This window comes from Pyrus communis, chromosome 12 (assembly GCF_041283825.1).
Source record: "Pyrus communis isolate YQ-2024b chromosome 12, ASM4128382v1, whole genome shotgun sequence".
Taxonomy (NCBI): Eukaryota; Viridiplantae; Streptophyta; class Magnoliopsida; order Rosales; family Rosaceae; genus Pyrus; species Pyrus communis.
This window is the reverse complement of record NC_142576.1, coordinates 2687125-2704765: the sequence shown is the minus strand read 5'-3', so window position 1 is coordinate 2704765 and position 17641 is coordinate 2687125. Positions and strand designations below refer to the sequence as shown.

General features: G+C 35.6%; 1 protein-coding gene and 1 long non-coding RNA gene across 3 annotated transcripts; one reads left to right on the top strand and one right to left on the bottom strand.

The window, feature by feature from the left end:
* The first annotated feature begins 752 nt into the window (after nt 1-752).
* On the top strand, nt 753-3184 carry LOC148692159 (uncharacterized). Its single transcript, XR_015953833.1, has 2 exons — nt 753-975; nt 2950-3184. It is a non-coding gene; the product is annotated as an uncharacterized LOC148692159 (long non-coding RNA).
* A 7076-nt stretch (nt 3185-10260) lies between these two features.
* Nucleotides 10261-17406, bottom strand: LOC137745305 (mitochondrial Rho GTPase 1). Of its 2 annotated transcripts, none has more exons than XM_068485242.2 (15): nt 17049-17406; nt 16468-16690; nt 16081-16213; nt 15649-15798; nt 15057-15233; nt 14626-14877; nt 14042-14110; nt 13743-13798; nt 13312-13393; nt 12874-13085; nt 12715-12784; nt 12356-12468; nt 11612-11762; nt 10889-11075; nt 10261-10516 (listed from the first exon to the last, which is right to left on the bottom strand). In XM_068485242.2, the coding sequence occupies exons 2-15, from the start codon at nt 16683-16685 to the stop codon at nt 10443-10445; spliced, it is 1944 nt and encodes a 647-aa protein (XP_068341343.1). In that variant the 5' UTR covers nt 16686-16690; nt 17049-17406; the 3' UTR covers nt 10261-10442. The 2 variants fall into 2 exon arrangements, with proteins under 2 accessions (XP_068341343.1, XP_088536854.1); XM_088680728.1 differs by having other exon boundaries at nt 16912-17051.
* Between the last annotated feature and the right edge of the window lie 235 nt (nt 17407-17641).

Here is a 17641-nt window from a genome sequence, read left to right as displayed (position 1 = left end):
CAAATGCATGGTTGGATAATTTTTGCATTTCCGTTCAAAATATTATTGTTAAGGGGGTTACCGTTATTCGAAATCTATTAATGTAACAAATCGTGAAATATTAAAAAGAAATTATTGAGTTTAATAATCTTCCATTTCTCGATAATAAAAATTCATTTAGTAATTTAACATGTAATTAAACAATAAACACTTTGTTCAAAAAAAAAAAAAAAAAACAATAAACATATATGAATGACTAAACGGTCTTCAAATTAAGTGAATTCATCAAGAAATAATCTTTAAAAAATGATAAAATGAATGAGCAATTCCAATTATAACGTTTATACGCTAAAATGATGTCACGTTAATGGAGAAAGACCTGCTTACTAAAAATGAAGAAAGTATTATCCATAATAATATTATAACATTTATTTTGAGAATAATAGAATCCAGATCGAGTCTGTACAAGAACCTAAAACAGTAAAACCAATATGACGATAAGCTCCCAACGCAGTCGGGCCATTGTCATGGAAGGGCATAGTGAGCCTGAAGAGTTCTTTCTATTCCCTAAGTACGGTCTGGCATGTGGGATGAAACAGAACATAGTGAGACGGAACACCTCATTTCACGTTTGGTGCGTAAAAAATAGTGGGATGCGTTATTCCACGTAACGAATTTTATTTAAATTTCCGTTTCATCTTCCCTTGGAACGACTCATTCCATTCTTGTGGAACACAAAATTATAAAATTATAAAACAAAAATACCCCTTATCTTTTTCAATATTTACACCATCCAAATCATAAAACAAATCCTAAAATTATATCATCTTCTTTCCATCTTCTCTGCTGCTGCCTTTCTTTTCCCGTAGCCTTCCTCAGCATCCTCTACCATAGCCTCCCTTTCCCGTAGCCTTCCTCTTCATCCTCATCCTCTCCTCCTCCTCTCCCGTAGCCTCTCTTTTCTCTTTTCTCACAACACGCTACAGATTGACCCATGTATCTATCTTTTCTTAATTCTTTATTTTTCTTCTTTCTAAGGTCAGAATCAGGCTTTAATGCCTTAATCTGAAGATTTTGGTATTGTAATTCTATTCAATTTGAAAAATTAAATTAGAAAGTAGGGGTTTTAGTGTTAAATCAAATTTTAGGGTTAGGAATTAGGAGCATATATTTCCTAATGTTACAAAGAACACACTTCATGCTCATTGATAGAGACGTCAAAGATTTACGAAGAAACATGAAAGATGATAATGCTAATGGTGTCTCCCTGGGTAGTGAAACATCAAGTGTGCATATTTTGTGTTCTGTGTTTTTGTCTCCCTGGGTTAGGAATTAGGAGCAGGTATTTGTGTTGTGTGTTTTTGCCTCTTGTTTACGTGTTAATATTTGTGTTAATATTTACCAACCGCATTCGAATGTGTGTATTTTGAAAGGAAAACTAATGAAAAGGGCTTGAAAACTTTGAGTTTTAACGATAAGGACAAAATAAAGGGTAAACTGAATAATACCATGATTGTCTTTTTAGTGTAAAAATGTGGTTTTTCATTAAAATAAACAGTACTGAAAACTTTTCGTTAAAGTTCTTTATTTTGAAATGTTAGCGGCTCAATACTCGAGGATTTTCTTTCGTAAAAGAACCCCTTATACTTCACCGTGTGTTTCATCATGTAACTGCTAGCTATGAGAAGGAACCCGTAGTGAATTATTCTTTTGAACTTGTTGAAATATAGAAGGGTGTCTTTAATAATCACCAGCATTTGGTTTCTCTAATCTCTAGTTTTAAGTGGAGCCAGTTTCTGGGGCTAATTAGTTTTGTGGTATATTATGGTATAGAAAGAAATTATTGATTTCAGAATTCAGTTGACTCTTACCAAGAAGATTTAAAGGTTATAGTCAAGCTATTCTTTGTGCCTTTATGCTCTAACATGTGCAGAGAGTTTATGTTTATTTGTTAGATAAACGTACAGAAGGTTCCGCTTTGATTAATGGATTATTTTCTTTGCTAATGTGAATATGTGATACGCTTAGATAAGCAGTTAGGTATTTTTTTTTTTTTTTTATACGAATGAGATGTAATGTGAATTAAAATTTTCTTTTTACATGGGCCAGTATTTCTGGATTCATCATTCTCCTTATCTCCTAATTAACCTTTAATTTCCTTTGCAATTGCGTGTTTCAATAATGTGTATATAATTGGCTCTTCTAGGTTGTACCCAATCAAGCTTGGTACTTGGTAGTTATGTATTTTGCATGTCGTTCATGAAGGTTTCATCATGTGCATATTTCTTCCCTTCGTAATATTTTTATCTAACGTTTGTTATTGCCCAAGTACTACGTCTTTGTAACTTCAAATTTTGACTTTTTATTTTTGGTTTCTGAAATTTTGACACAATCATCTTGAAAGACTGATGAATCTATTCCAATTTTTTACTTTTTCAAAGGATTAATGTGAAATGCTCTGTGGCTCATTACTTGGTGCTTTTCTTTTGTAAAAGTAGCCCTTGTCTTTAACCAAGTGAGACATCATGTAAGTTTGTAACTGCTTTGCTAGGAGGGAAGCATGCAAGCGGTTTAGGAAAACTATGTGAAAGATTGTGACCTGCAAGCAGTTTTACTAGTGTGTGTGATTGTAAGATATGGTATGTTGAATTTTATAATAAAACACAGAAGCATATTTGAAATCTAGACTAGGAATCTACATAAGCTTTTTCATGGTTAATAGCTATGGTTCTTTTTTTTTCTTTTTTTTCCTTCAAATATCTTCACTTTAGCTATATTTTCGTCCCTGGCCAGCTATTTATTTATTCTCTTTAGGATATAAAATGTCATATCTATGTGCTGTATGGTTTTGCATAGAAAAATTACGGAGCGACATCGTGTTGCAATTGTGTGGATATAATTTTGTATTTGGTTTGTGTTTTTAAAGCTTAGTCCACTTGTTGAATATTTTCTCTTTCTTTTGAGCTTCAGTGTACTAGTCGTGTTAGATTGTTGGGGAATTCAGCCAAAAGGCTTTTCAGATACATGCGCTTTCTTTCTTGGGAGATTTGTGCGTATTTCTCAACTTTTTCATAGGTGAATTGTTTTAAATACATGTTCTTTTCTTTTTTATAGTACTGTGTTTCATTGCCGACTTTGTTATGCATATATGTTAAATGTCTTTAGTCCGACTCTTACAAACGAATACATGTGTTGTTTTTTTGCATGTGAAGGCATGGATGAATATGAGACTCACTTTTTTGTTCTTTTGAACGTTTGGATTATATAACAAAAGTCTTTACTATAAATGCACAATTGTTCATCAACATCCCAATGAACCTATATTAATGCCAATAACAATAAATTAGTAACTTAAATACTTTTTAACAAAAATAATTATACATTCTTTAATACAAAAGTATCGATAACTTCCCCACCATGAACTTCTTCAACTCCTGAGGCACCATTTTCCAAGACTCAAACTCGGCAGAACATTGGCTCTGAACCAAATCCCTAATATCAAACCTAAGTTTGGTGTACGCATCAGCCTACTTTTATCTTCAAAGTAGGGCACTTGCTTACGACGATATCTCTCTATTCGCAACACACATTTCCTTTCACGAGAGCCTTCTCCCAAATCGACCATTGCCTTTGAAACAAATTATGTGAAAACTAGGGTTTTGAAATTATGTTTATATAGAACCTGTAACACTTTGCGCGACGAAGTGGTTCGTCGCGCAAAATGAATTATAGATGCGCACTAAATAGGAGTGGTTGAAGGGTATCTAACCGTTTCAGTGAAACTTTGCACGACGAATATGTGGAAATTTTCGTCAACAAACATTTGGCGGCAAAATTTTTTTTCCCGCTTTTTCTTATGTGATGACCACAAGTGTTCATCGCACGAAGTATTCTTACGCGACAAATATTTTCGTCACATAAAGTTTTTTTTCCTATCCTGTCATTTTTGTACGATGAATATATTTTTTCGTCGTGCAAGTGCCACTTAGGCAACGAAATTTGTTTCGTTGCACAAAATCTCGTAAGTTGTTGTTTCCACTAGTGATATGAGACTCACTTCTTTGTTATTTTGAACATTTGGATTATAATGACACAAGTCTTTACTATGAATGCACAATTGTTGAGGTATAGACAACAATAAAGGAGACAAAGGGAAATAGCTAGTTTAAAGTAGAGGACATTTGTTAGACTTCATGTTAAGAGAGTAACAAAGTACTACAGCTGTGGGTTATAATGGCACAATTGTTGAGGTATAGACAACAACAAAGTATTCATCTGCCTATGACATGATGAATACCTCTGGATTTGGTTGGGATGACGAGAAAAAATGTATTGTTGTGGATAGTGACGAAGTACTACAGCTGTGGGTGAAGATAAATTTTGTTTCTTATTCTTTCTCAATTAGTTACTTTAAAAGTCTTAACCTTGATTTCTTTGGGTTCTTATTGTAGAAACATCCAAATGCATCTTGCAAACCAAATAAGCCATTTTCTTTGTATCCACGCTTGTGTACGGTGTTTACGAGAAACCAAGTCATGGGTATACTAAATTAGTAGCAGATGCAATCGAAACATGGGGTTGGAAAATGAGGATTGCGAGGCCTCCAAGATGCCTCTGACTTCACCTACCTAATCTCTTTCTATTGCTACATCCAGTGCATCTCAACCTATTAAGAAGAGGAAGAGGAATAAAAATGATTCTAATGCAAATATTGTAGATGTTATCGATGAAGGTTGGAATAAAGCAGTTATTGAAATGAAGAAGTTAGGTGAAAGTTTTATTTTAGAAGAAGTGAAAGCCAGGTTACCTTCTGACTTTAGGCTATGGGTTTCCCATATGATCAAGTGCTAAGAATTTCAATAAAGTTAGTGAAAGATACAAATTTGATGCGTATTTGGTCTACCTTGGATGACTCACACAATCTAAATTTCATTAAGGTGTTTATGGATGACCTCTGAGCATTTGGGGGTTTAGTATGATGAACTATATCAACATCTAGTGCTTTCATTATTGCTTCAGCAATATCCCAAATTAAACATTCGTCTTGACTTATAAATAAAAAAAAATAAAAAAAAAAAAAAGATAATGTCTTGCTAAAGCAATAATGAAAGCACTAGATGTTGATATAGCTCATTATACTGAACTCTCAAATGCTCAAAGGTCATCCATAAACATCTTAATGAAATATGGCTTGTGTGAGTCATCCAAGGTAGACTGAATACACATTAGATCGGTATCTTTTACTAACTTCATTGAAATTCTTAGCACTTGATCGTATGGGACCCATGGCCTGAAGCTCAGAAGGTAACCTGGCTTTCACTTCTCTCAAAGTTAAACTTTCACCTAACTTCTTCATTTTCGTAACCGCTTTATTTTAGCCTTCATTGATAACAGCTACAATATTTGCATCAGCATTTCCTACTAAGTTGAGATGCACTAGATGTAGCAATAGAAGGAGATGGGGTAGGTGAAGTCAGAGACACCTCGGAGGTCTTGCAGTCCTCATTTTCCAACCCCATGTTTTCGATTGCATATGTTGCTATTCAGCCATACTGTTCGTGACTCGGTTTCTCCCAAATATTGTACACAAGCGTGGATACAACGGAATGACTTATTTGGTTTGCAAGATGCATTAGGATGTTTCTACAATAAGAACCCAAAGAAATCAAGATTAAGACTTTCAAAGCAATTAATTGAGAAAGAATAAGAAACAAAATTTACCTTCACCATAGCTGTAGTACTTCGTCACTATCCATAACAATACATTTTTTTCTCGTCATCCCAATCAAAACCAGAGGTATTCATCATGTCATATGCAAATGAATACTTTGTTGGTGTCTATACCTCAACAATTGTGCCATTATAACTGACAGTTGTAGTACTTCGTCACTCTCCTAACATGAAGTCTAACAAATGTCCTCTGCTCTAAATTAGCTCTTTCCCTTTGTCTCGTTTGTTGTTGTCTATACCTCAACAATTGTGCATTCATATTGAGACTTGTGTTATTATAATCCAAACATTCAAATGAACAAAGAAGTGAGTCTCATATCACTAGTAGAAAAAATAGCTTATGAGATTTTGCACGACGAAACAAATTTCGTCGCCTAAGTGGCATTTGCGCAATGAAAAAATATATTTGTCGCGCAAAAATGATAGGATAGGAAAAAAAAAAACTTTGTGCGACGAATATTTCTCACGATGAACACTTATGGTCGTTGCACAAGAAAAAGTGGGAAAAAAAATTTTGTTGTCAAATGTTTGCGCGACGACACATATTCGTTGTGCAAAGTTTCATTGAAACGGTCAGATACCCTTCAATCGCTCCTATTTATAACGCATTTTGCACGACGAAGTGGTTCGTTGTGCAAAGTGTTACGGTTCTATATAAACACAATTTCAGAACCCTAGTTTTCAAATGTTTTGTTTCAAAGGCAATGGCCGATTTGGGAGAAGGCTCTCACAAAAGGAAAGGTGTGTTGCGAATAGAGAGGTATTGTCGCAAGCAAGTGCCCTACTTTGAAGACAAAAGTAGGCTGATGCGTACACCGAACTTAGGTTTGATATTGGGGGTTTGGTACGAAGCCAATGTTCTGCCGAGTTTGAGTCTTGGAAAATGGTGCTTGAGGAGTTGAAAAAGTTCATGGCAGGGGACTTATCCATAAGTTTGTATTAAAGAATGTGTAATTATTTTTGTTAAAAAGTAGTATTTTTTAAAGGGAAGTGTTATTAGCATTCCAAAAATCTCATTCTACACTCCTCACAAGTGTATTTTTCTTTCCTAATATAGAAAGTTGGGAGTGTAGAATGAGATTTTTGAAGTGCTAATAACAATTGTCTTTTTTAAATTACTAATTTATTGTTATTGACATTAATATAGGTTCATTACGATGTTGATGAAACCGATGAGAAGTAGGGGAAGTATCTAGATGACCTTTTCCAGATGCATTTTCGGCAGTGAAAGTTCGATGTGTTGCGGGATGTGGAGCATAGGGAGTTTCTGATGCCGCGGAAAAGGAGGATCGAAGTTTATTTGTTTTTTTTTTTTTATCAAATAAGATTTATTTGGACGTTATATTTTACTTTAATTAATAAATTTATGTTATATGAATAACTTAATATTTACATTAGTTATAATATGTATTTGGGATAATAAATTAGTTTTATTAATTATTTTGGTAATGTTTAATTAGGTTTGAGTTTTTTTATTTAGATTAAAATAAAATTTTACATTAGTTAAAAAGAAAATTGAAAAAAAATAAATTAAAAACATGCATTTTACGCGACCAAAATAAAAAAACTATAAAGCAAATTGTTTACATTAATAAATTATAAAGCAAACAAAAAAAATAAAAAAAATATGTAGACTTGCGCGATGAATGATACAGTAGTTGTGAGACGAGTGATACAGTAGTCGCACAAATATACTTTACGCGATGAACACCGTATTCGTTGCGCAAAATCATTCGTCCAAAAGTAATCTTTATAATCTGGATTCAGTTGCAGAGGCAGAAAATGCAGTAAAACTGCAGAATCCGCCTATGCACCTCATCACCCTTCGTTTTTCTTCAATCTGGCATCCGTCATTTCCATTTTCTCTCAATTTCATCATCTAATACTTCCTCCGTCTTCTTCTCTAGGTTGATCGAGCTATCTCGGTGAGTCTGGTAAGTGTTTTTTTTGTTTTGTTAGGGTAAAAGTATTAATGTAAATTCATACTAATGCCATGAAATTCATTGTCTATAGGGATATTGTGTGTGATTAGTGATTGGTGGAGAACGATTTAAAAGGTATTTTCTTCATTTTATTTCAAATATATATATAATTAATTAAATTATTTTGAAATTATGTTTTTATGTTTATATTCTGTTGTGAAATTATATTTATATTATGTTGTTAAATTTGTACGTGACGTACAAATGTGTTGTGATGTACGGAGTTAATTGTAATTAATTTTGTACTTGTTTTTTTTTTTTTTTTTAATGGTAAAACTTAGTTTCTCGCTTGAGGATTAGTTGGATTTCGCGCATAGATGCAAAAGCATGACTATGGTCCAATTGATTCTTGAATTGTCCCATTATTTGGATAGTTTGGGAACGCATAGTTATGGCGTGTAATTTATGGTTGAAGGTTTAGGTTTCGATTGTGGGGATTTCGATGTCATCTCTGTACATTCTCCGAGTGGCACATAGGTATTTCATATCTACATCGTTCATGTAAAGAACTGTAAAGTGATGCTATCGAATTTTCACCATGTCGAAATCTAATCTGATGTAGCCATAAATTATGTGACATAATTCTGCATTCCCGAATGGGATATAGCCTTTACCAAAGGCATAAGGTGACAATATCATTTGTATGAAGTTGTGATTGTTGTATTGTTATTGTGGTTGCAGGAATTATGGAAACAAACGTAGATACAGGACCCGAATAGATGTGCAGACGAATACTTGGATGGAATCGAGGATTTTATTGAATTTACACGTACACACAATCCAGGTGCAACAAGAATCCAGTGTCCATGTAGGAGGCGTAACAACACATTAAGGGGCACAATTGAAAATGTTCGATTTCATTCAGTAAGGAATTGAATGGTAGAGACCTATATTACTTCGAACCATCACGGGGAACAATTAGACAATGTTTCGTCTTCAAATGCCACAAAACTGGGCAATGTTGAGCATAATGTGAATCCTAATGAACAAGTCATGGATATTATAAATTATTCCATTTGCATCGACAAACACCAATCAGGAAGGGGAAGATGGCGTGCTTACACCAATGGACAGTGCAGAGTTCGAACAATATGAAAAACTATTAAAAAATGCCAACCAAAAGTTATACCCGGGGTGCGAGAGCTTTTCGGTTCTCAAGGTCGTTGTGTAACTAATGCACGGAAAAATAAAGTATCGTACGTCGAACCAGTGTTTCAGTTACTTTTTTAGGGTTTTCAAGAGAATGCTTCTAAGGGACAATTGTTTGTCGAAAGACCATAGACATGCGCAAAAGGTGTTGAATGGTCTCGGATTGGGTTATGAACAAATTCATGCTTGCAAAAACAATTGTATTTTATTCTATAAGGAGAATAAAACATTGGATAAATGCCCTATATGCAATGAGTCGAGGTTCAAAATGACATCTCATAATAGAACGACTAAGATCCCACAAATAGTCATGCATTACCTGCCTTTGAAACCTAGGTTGTAGCAATTGTATATGTCGACGCATACTGCCATCGAGATGAGATGACATAAGGAAAAACGAGTAGACAACGATCTGATGAGGCATCCTGCAGATGGGGAGGCATGGAAAGAGTTCGATCGAACATTCCTCGAGTTTGATGTTGATCCCTGAAATGTTAGATTGGGACTTGGCATTGACGGATTCAATCCGTTCGAGGTTCTAAGCTAACACTACAGCACTTGGCCTATTTTCGTATTTCCATATAATTTGCTACCTTGGAAATGCATGAGAAAATATTATATGATGATGACTCTTGATAACTAAAGATCTTGGTAGGTCAATTGGTGTTTACTTAAGGCCATTGGTTGATAAGCTAAAGTATTTATAGATAAACGGTGTGCGCACGTACGATAAGTGTATTGGGAAGATGTTCACTTTGCGGGCAGCAATTATGTGGATTGTGAACGATTTTTCCACATATGCAATGGTTTCTAGGTGGAGCACTACGAGTTCTATGGCATGCCCTGTATGCAAGGATGATGTAACATTTGGTTGGCACGCCGGAAAAATTTGTTACCTTGGTAATCGAAGATTGTTGCCATAGGAACACAAGTGACGGGAAAAGGATAAAGAGTTCGACGGGAAAACAAAGCATCGCCTCAGACCTAGAGAATTAAGATCAAAATTGTCGTTGAATTTGTTATTGATTTTGATGAATTAAATTGGATTTGCAGCTCTTAATGTTCATTAGAGAAGCTCTTAGTACATAAACCCAAGTTGGAAATAGAATTTTATTAATTAATCAAGGTTATTATTTTATCCAGCATTCATTTATCGAGGTTGGAAATCATTTTTAAACCCCCATTTCTCCCTCTACATACCCTCATTTGTTTTTAGCTTTTAAATTAAATAAATCAAAAGGTATAAATAAGACAATTAAAGAGTACAAAATGTTTTCAGTTTTTCCCTTTTACTCTCTTTCCCCTTGACACCATTTTCTCCACAACCTCACTATCAATCCTATACTCTCTCTACGCACATGGTCCGATTGTGACTAACAAGTAGCGGACCTTGCGCCATTTGGTTCCTTGCAATGCAAGCTAACAAGAACCCAGACAATTCCTGATTGATCAAAAGAATAGTACTTGCTAGTTGCTACCATACCAATCTTGTTAATTACAAGGGTTTAATCTCCAAATAAAAATTACAAGAGTTTATGAAGCGGTAATGCAACTAGCAGTCGCAACCGATAAACTAGACTGGTACTTCATCCTTAATCCTTTTTAACTGGAGGCATTCTTCCTCGCAGCATAGACTCGGTAAGCCGCCACTCCAACCATGGCCACTGCAGCTCCCACTGTGAAGATAACACACAGATTCCATAAACTACACAACACAAATCATAATCACTGAAAAACGAAAGACCCTAACAAACTGACAGATGAAGCCAAGTTTTTTTTTCTCCGCATAAAATGTGGCAAGCTTTGTCGTTCTTTGTTTATTACTGAAATTTCATTTGAATACGTGCATTTCTAACATAAACTTCTCCTAAAAGTGAGCACATTAGTTTTAAACATAGCATCCGCCGGGCATGGAACCCCAGAAGTCACCCTCTACCCAAGGGAAGGATGTGCCATTACGCCCATGTCTTTAGTAATCTCAGTTACACATCAAGCAGGACCGAGTGAGTACCATATAAAGACAATTAAAATTCAAAAGATCGTCATACCTGAAATAAACATAAGAGATCGGTTAAGGATCTTATGGTATTGCTTGCGGGTCCTTCCAGCCTCAGTCTCAGGAATGCTCAGATGCGGGTGCTCCGCGGCACTTACAATTTTACGAAATACATTGTTGAAATCACCCAACTTTGTGCTGATAGGTATAGGAGCCTCTGTTCCCATATCCTGGCTAACCTGCACGAGTATATTAAAAATATGTCAATTATTAGGTTAGATAAGAGAATGCATTGACATCAAATATAGTTGTACAACTCCAATTAGATGGCTGTGCAAAGAAGGAATGCCAAGCTCAAAACAACCAGACTAATTTCAAACACAACGCACAATAACCCACACAAACTTCAATTAACTCAGTCAAAGAACAAAATGCTGTCAAAATGTTGTAAAATGCATCTTGCATTGAATACCAATGAAATAAACTTCAGAAAGCTTTCAACTATTTTTGGATAACCCCACACGGGAAGAGAAAGAGAGAGAAGAATAAACTGTATACACAGAGCAGACTATTATATATAAAGGGCAAACATAAATCTAAAGGCACAACAACAATGATTACGTATCACAATACAGAAAATAGTTGGTCCACATCTTAAAAGTTCAAACTTTCAGGAATAGTTGTAACCAAAACTAATGGTTCACCAGGTAAATCCATTTTACTTGCAAAAAGTATAAGCAAAGGGAAAAAATGGTCAATGTATAAATAGACATACCCTCGTAGAATGTTGAATGGCTGATGGGAATGCATCCAGATCATCTTTAGCTGCAACAATGAGGCAAGGTACCTCAAAGCCAGTAGTCTCACCATGACTAGCAACTTCGATCAGCAACTCAGTTGCTCTCCTCCAGGACGACTCATCAGAACTAGCAAGAAAAAAGACACCACCCATTAAAGAGGTATAATTCAACAGTAAAATATTGCTAACAGTAGGGAAAGAAATGTATGCATGCCGAAGTAAGCTCTGAGTCATCCTACAATTGGTTGTCAACAACAGGCAGCACCCAAAGAGAGAGGTAAATAAACATGTGCGTGTATAATTCACAAATACAAGTCACTGTCAACAATGTACATTTCTGTTTTTTGGATTATTGACAAGAAGGCGCTTTTGCTATCCTGGAAACAGAAACGTAGATGAATATTTATAAACTTGGATCTTTTTCCATTTCACATGTTTATGTTTATCGATAGTATTTCCAGCAATTAAAATATCAGAAATTTACGTTTATCGATAATATTTCCAGCAATTAAAATATCAGAAATTTACCATTTGTATTAGATTATGGCTTCACAATTAAAAAACAAATAGGAAAAGACCAACCATAAAGGTTTCAAATCAAGAAACAGAAACTTGGATCTTACATGGGAGAAGAGAAACAACCACCCAAGTTGTACTAGCTCGGAAGATAACAGAAGAGTAACAAGAAATATTAAACACCCATTTTAGGCTTCTGCTTACCTGTCGTGAACAAACACAGCTATGTCACATGCAGCCAAAGCCTCTTTATTTCTGAGAAATTTCTCAACTCCATCTTCAGGAATTTCTCTCATTACTAGGGTCTTCTTGGGTCCCTGTGTAAATACACTGAAAATCAGCAAACCACTGAAAGGACTAATAATAGACCTCACACAAAATAAATCTCATCAATCAAACTAGAGTTGAAAGCATACAAAATTACTTATTAATAAAGTTTGGGGTAAATCTAAGCATGCATTTAACAAAATTTGGTGATAAGGTAATATTTAGATAACGTAGCCAGTGAAAGTATATTCCATGTAATTGTCAAGACACAATGCGCTTCATGCAGTACAACTTACCCCGGGTTGATCAACAACATTAACTGCATAACGCTCCCCAGTGGTGGGATTATAAGTATCAGAAAATGGCCTGCAGCAATTCCAGTTATTGTCAAAAAAATTGTTACAAAATTTAATTTAAAAAATTAAAGTCAAATGGAGAAGCAATATGAATCAGACCTTCCAAGAAAAGAATCCAATAATGCAGACTTCCCAGCCTTCTTTGGACCAAAGACAAAGCATTGGAAAACATTTCTTTCCGATTGCTGTTTCTTGCGATCTAAACGTCTCTTCCTAGTCACACGGATTGTGGATGAAACATCACCAGGATAACCAATGTATATCAGATTCTCCATGGTAGAAGCTGGGTTTAGGAGTGTCATGAGGGCCCACTGAAATTATGCATATTTGTCATAAAGTTAGTTGGGCACATAGAAGAATAACATTGGTTGTAATGAATGTAATAAAGTGCCAATATGACTGAATGTCTATGGAAGTAAAAGTCCATACAAACTATCAGTTGAGAGTTGAATGACAAATCTTTAATGTGAATCAAGAGCAACGAGCATAATACTCCCCCTGCCCCAACACAGAGAGATAGAAATAGAGATATATTACCTGTGACAAAAATCCATCAAGTGATAACCCTCCAAATGCATTTTTCTCTGCAGCATCCTTATATGGATGTTCACTAAATGGGCTGAAATTTCAAACGCCAAAATTCAAAACATACCAAGATCTTCAAAGCTAGATATTATAGTGAACTAGACTGAGAAATTAAGTGATTAATACTACGAACCTCTGAACATCATTATGAACTATGAAGCTTCTACTGACCAAACTTTTAACAGAAAACCAACATTTAGGTAAACTTTTGTGTTTCTATTATCTAATGTCATGAGCTTTAACAATATTACATCACAACACCATATGAACAAAACCGTGGGGAAACACAACTGCAAACAGGATCTCTCGTGGTAAAGAAACAAACTAGTTGCAATGAACTAAAACAAATGGAAACAGAAATGATACTAATAAATAAAATTTACCTTGCTGGAGCAGTAGAAAATAGTTCTTCAAGTTCACGTGGTCGGAGGGCCCCATCCTGGTGGAAAGAACATATAGGTCCATGATTATAAGAAATGGGAGAACAAGTAAGACACCAAAGAGGTTGTAAGGCTAGATCAAGGTGAAGATCCTCATTTTTCTCTCTCTTTTTTTCTGATAGAGAGATTTTTATATAAAGTGAAGATCACAATGAAGATCCTTGATGACACAAAATATTGGAAATTAATCAACAATGTAATAGAGAATGTAGCATTTAAGAAGGATGAGTACTAATACATACACCATCATTGTCAAACAAGTCAAAGTTAGCCTTCAGAAACTCGATTGCCTCATTTGTGAGCTCCACACTCTGCCCACATGACAACCAAGTACATCAACATGAAACATCTCCAGAAAATCTAAAAGGAAACTAAAAGACTGTAGTACACACTTAGAACAATAGATATAATTCACAAAATAATCTCACGAACACGATGTACTTAAAGTAGCATGATTATGGCAAATCACATATAGGGCTCAGTGTTGTCTCCAAAGGCCCAGCTCGGATTGATGGTTATTTCTACACTTCTATCAATGAATATGTTTACGTACAGAGAATTAATAATTAGGCAACACACACGAGCATAGGTAGATAAGGTACTTAATCAATAGGACTCTAGCACTTATTGAATAAGAAATTTTTACCAGGATAAAGAAATTAGTTGTAAAACGAGCAAGAATAAGTTACAAAATTTTAGAAAATGATGATTACTCAAAACTCAATGAATGTCTTACTTCACTTCAACATTAAATATCAACACGTAATAAAACCATCTCATCACTGATAGCAGCAAAGGATAGAAACCATAACTTGATTAGTGTTACCTGGTCAGGAGTTCGTTTAGTGGGAGATGGGATTAGTTCATCTGCAAGTCTTATTTCATTGTTGTATCCAAACTTCCTAAGGACAGTCCACGTTGTCTCTAGACGTCCCTTCTCTATGAATAGTGCATGAAGGAAAAGAAAACCTGTCAATGTAAGCCCATGTTCATTGACTCCTTCTGGTAATTTTTCTTGCACAACCCTCTTAACACCCACTATTTCAGAAGGTTGTAATGGAGCATTGAAACATTTAACCTGTTCACAATAAGCAGTGAAATTTTTCATGAATCTCAAGAACAAATTACCATGAATTCAGCTTAGGAGATTCGAAAATATAGCTATAAGATCATATAAAACAATCACACAGAACACTAGGACTTTGGAACAAAAGTTAAGAATAGGACCAGAATATGGCAAACTAGAAAAAAGAGAACCTGGAAATCATTCAACTCTGCATCACTGAGTGCACCATCCCTATCATGATCACAAAGAATGAATATCCGCTTCAAGGCTCGCACACATTGGTCCTTTAAAGTCTGTGTTTCCTGATCAAATAATGGGCCCGTTGGATGCAGCACAGCTTTTTGTGCATAGTAAAAAACTTCTGGAATCTGCAAACAGAAAGATATTTCGTATAGAGTCCAAGAATTGATGTACATGCCAAAATAACAACACTGTTTGAAACAATAAGCCATCAATGAGTCATTGGTTTTGGTCAACAAAGTCATCCATTTAATTCAGGACATAATAAAGATGAAAATGGGTTCTCGTAGCCATTTTAACTGACATTTTAGTAAATGTTGCACACAAGTAATTCATAGAAATGTGTGGAATACAATAAACAGGTCCCAAATCATTATGATCTGCTCAAACAGACATATGAAAGTATGAATGAAGAAATGCAACACATCGTATGGTGCATGTTAAATTCACAAAAAGTTGATATACTAATTGTTGGAAGCAAATTTGATCCCACATTAACCAACAAAAGGAAACTTGAAAAAGATAGGAGTCATTACTGCATACCTGAATATGTTTATATGCTGAACATTCAATGCAAGTTTCAATCTCCCGAAACTGTTGCATTATTGGTGACATCACTTGTTCGAGGCTCACCTGTTGGTTCTCATCTCTCAAATCCAGCTTACAACCCACCACTATAACAGGTACCTTTACCTGTTCATTAAATTTCACATTTTCCCATCATAAGTTCATACTACAAGACAGGTGTTGCTCCATTAACCTCCATATCAAACTACTTTTCAAACAGATCAGTGAAGTAATAAAATTATCAGGCTTCATTTTCATAAGTTCACAATGAATAATATACTGTCAAGATTAAGGTTTCTTTTCATCAGGTTTTTTTTTTTTCTTCTTGTTTTTGACCATAAAAGGCAGGTGTTAAAACTTTTGGAGAAGAAGAAACCGTATAGTGAGGAAAAGAAGGCAAACACACACCTCTAGTTGACGAAGTTTTGGAAGCCAAAAGGTACTCAACCGATCAAGTGTCTGGGGCTGATTACACGCATAAGTAAGCACAACTGCATCAGCCCGCTTCAATTCTTCAGCAACTTTATTGGTATCCTCGGGTCTGATTGAGTAAACATAATAAAACAATTCAGTATCATACTAAAGATATCAGCCGGAGGAAGACTGACCAACATGACATGATCCCTTGTATGGTTGGGCCGGAAAATAATATAAAACTTATGACCTAATTCTCTTTCCTTCCAACCCATTCTATGCAGAAAACGGACCTTTCAAAGACACATACAATGCAAAATTTACAATTCAAAATCAGCAACTAAAATGATCATTTCCTTATGTCAACTAAGAGATTCATACCGAGAAGATGTGTCGATAATGGTGATGGGCACGCGTTCAGGGTAGAAATCTTCAGGCAGCCTTGTTGGAGGCAGCACTGGAGGCACATTTGCCGGAAAGTTCTCAGTGGCAGCAGTCACAATCAAGCTGGATTTCCCCGTGCCGCGGTCTCCAGCCACAACAATTCGGACTGCGTTTTGGCCAACAGGGTGATCATTTCCTGCTGCAACTTTGGTCATTGAAACTGCAGAACAAAACCCAAAACCCTAATCGCTCAATAATAACTATCAACACATAAAAACATAAAAATGCGTTTCGTACGTAAGCTTTGCGACAAATGCAGTGGCAAAACCAGAAAACACTCAAACGATTAGGGGCAAACACGAATAAAATTTTTTTTTCTTTCAATCAGGCACAGATTCCATCAAGCTTTTAGCTAAGCTAGCGACTGATGCAATGGCATACCCGTAAATAACTTCACTTTTCAGGCGCAGAGATTTCAAGCAATCAAGAAATAGATTCAAAGAGCGTTGGCGTAGTGAAGGAGCGGAAGTGCACAGAGAAGGGTAGTGATGGAAGCGATGGCACGAATAGTAAATTACCTGAATAACGGGGGGAAAGATGGAGGCTGTGAGGAACTCTATCTTCGTCAGAGAAGATTCGAAAAAACCTACCAGAAACCCTACCTGGCCCGGCGGCGACGGCGGCAGCGGTTGCTGTGGCTGCTGGGTGAGAGATAGCCGAAGTGTGAGGAAGTTTCCAAGGAAGAAATGTGTTTTCGGCTTCGTAATTTTGTTACCCAATTTTCTTTTTCTTTTCTTTTTTTTTAATTTTTTTAAGGCAGATACACATACGCACCGGTGGCTTATTATGGAAGCTGAGTTGTATGTTGAGTGTGTCGTTTTTGCCACGTCAAACCTAGAAGTTTCCACAGGGCGGTACCCATGTCTGTGTCGTTTCATCGAGTCATGTCTACCACCTATTATTATATATAACGCCATGAAGCCGACATCCTCTTGACTATTAGATATGGTTTTAATAAAATTCTGTGATTGAGATTCTGCAACTTGTAATTTAATATCAACCATAGAATTTCATTAAAGTCAATCTAATAGTCAAAAGGGTGTTCCTATTTTTTTTGAAAAATGGGGATCCCTTCCCTTAAAGAGCATGTATAAAGCCAATGGAAAAGTGA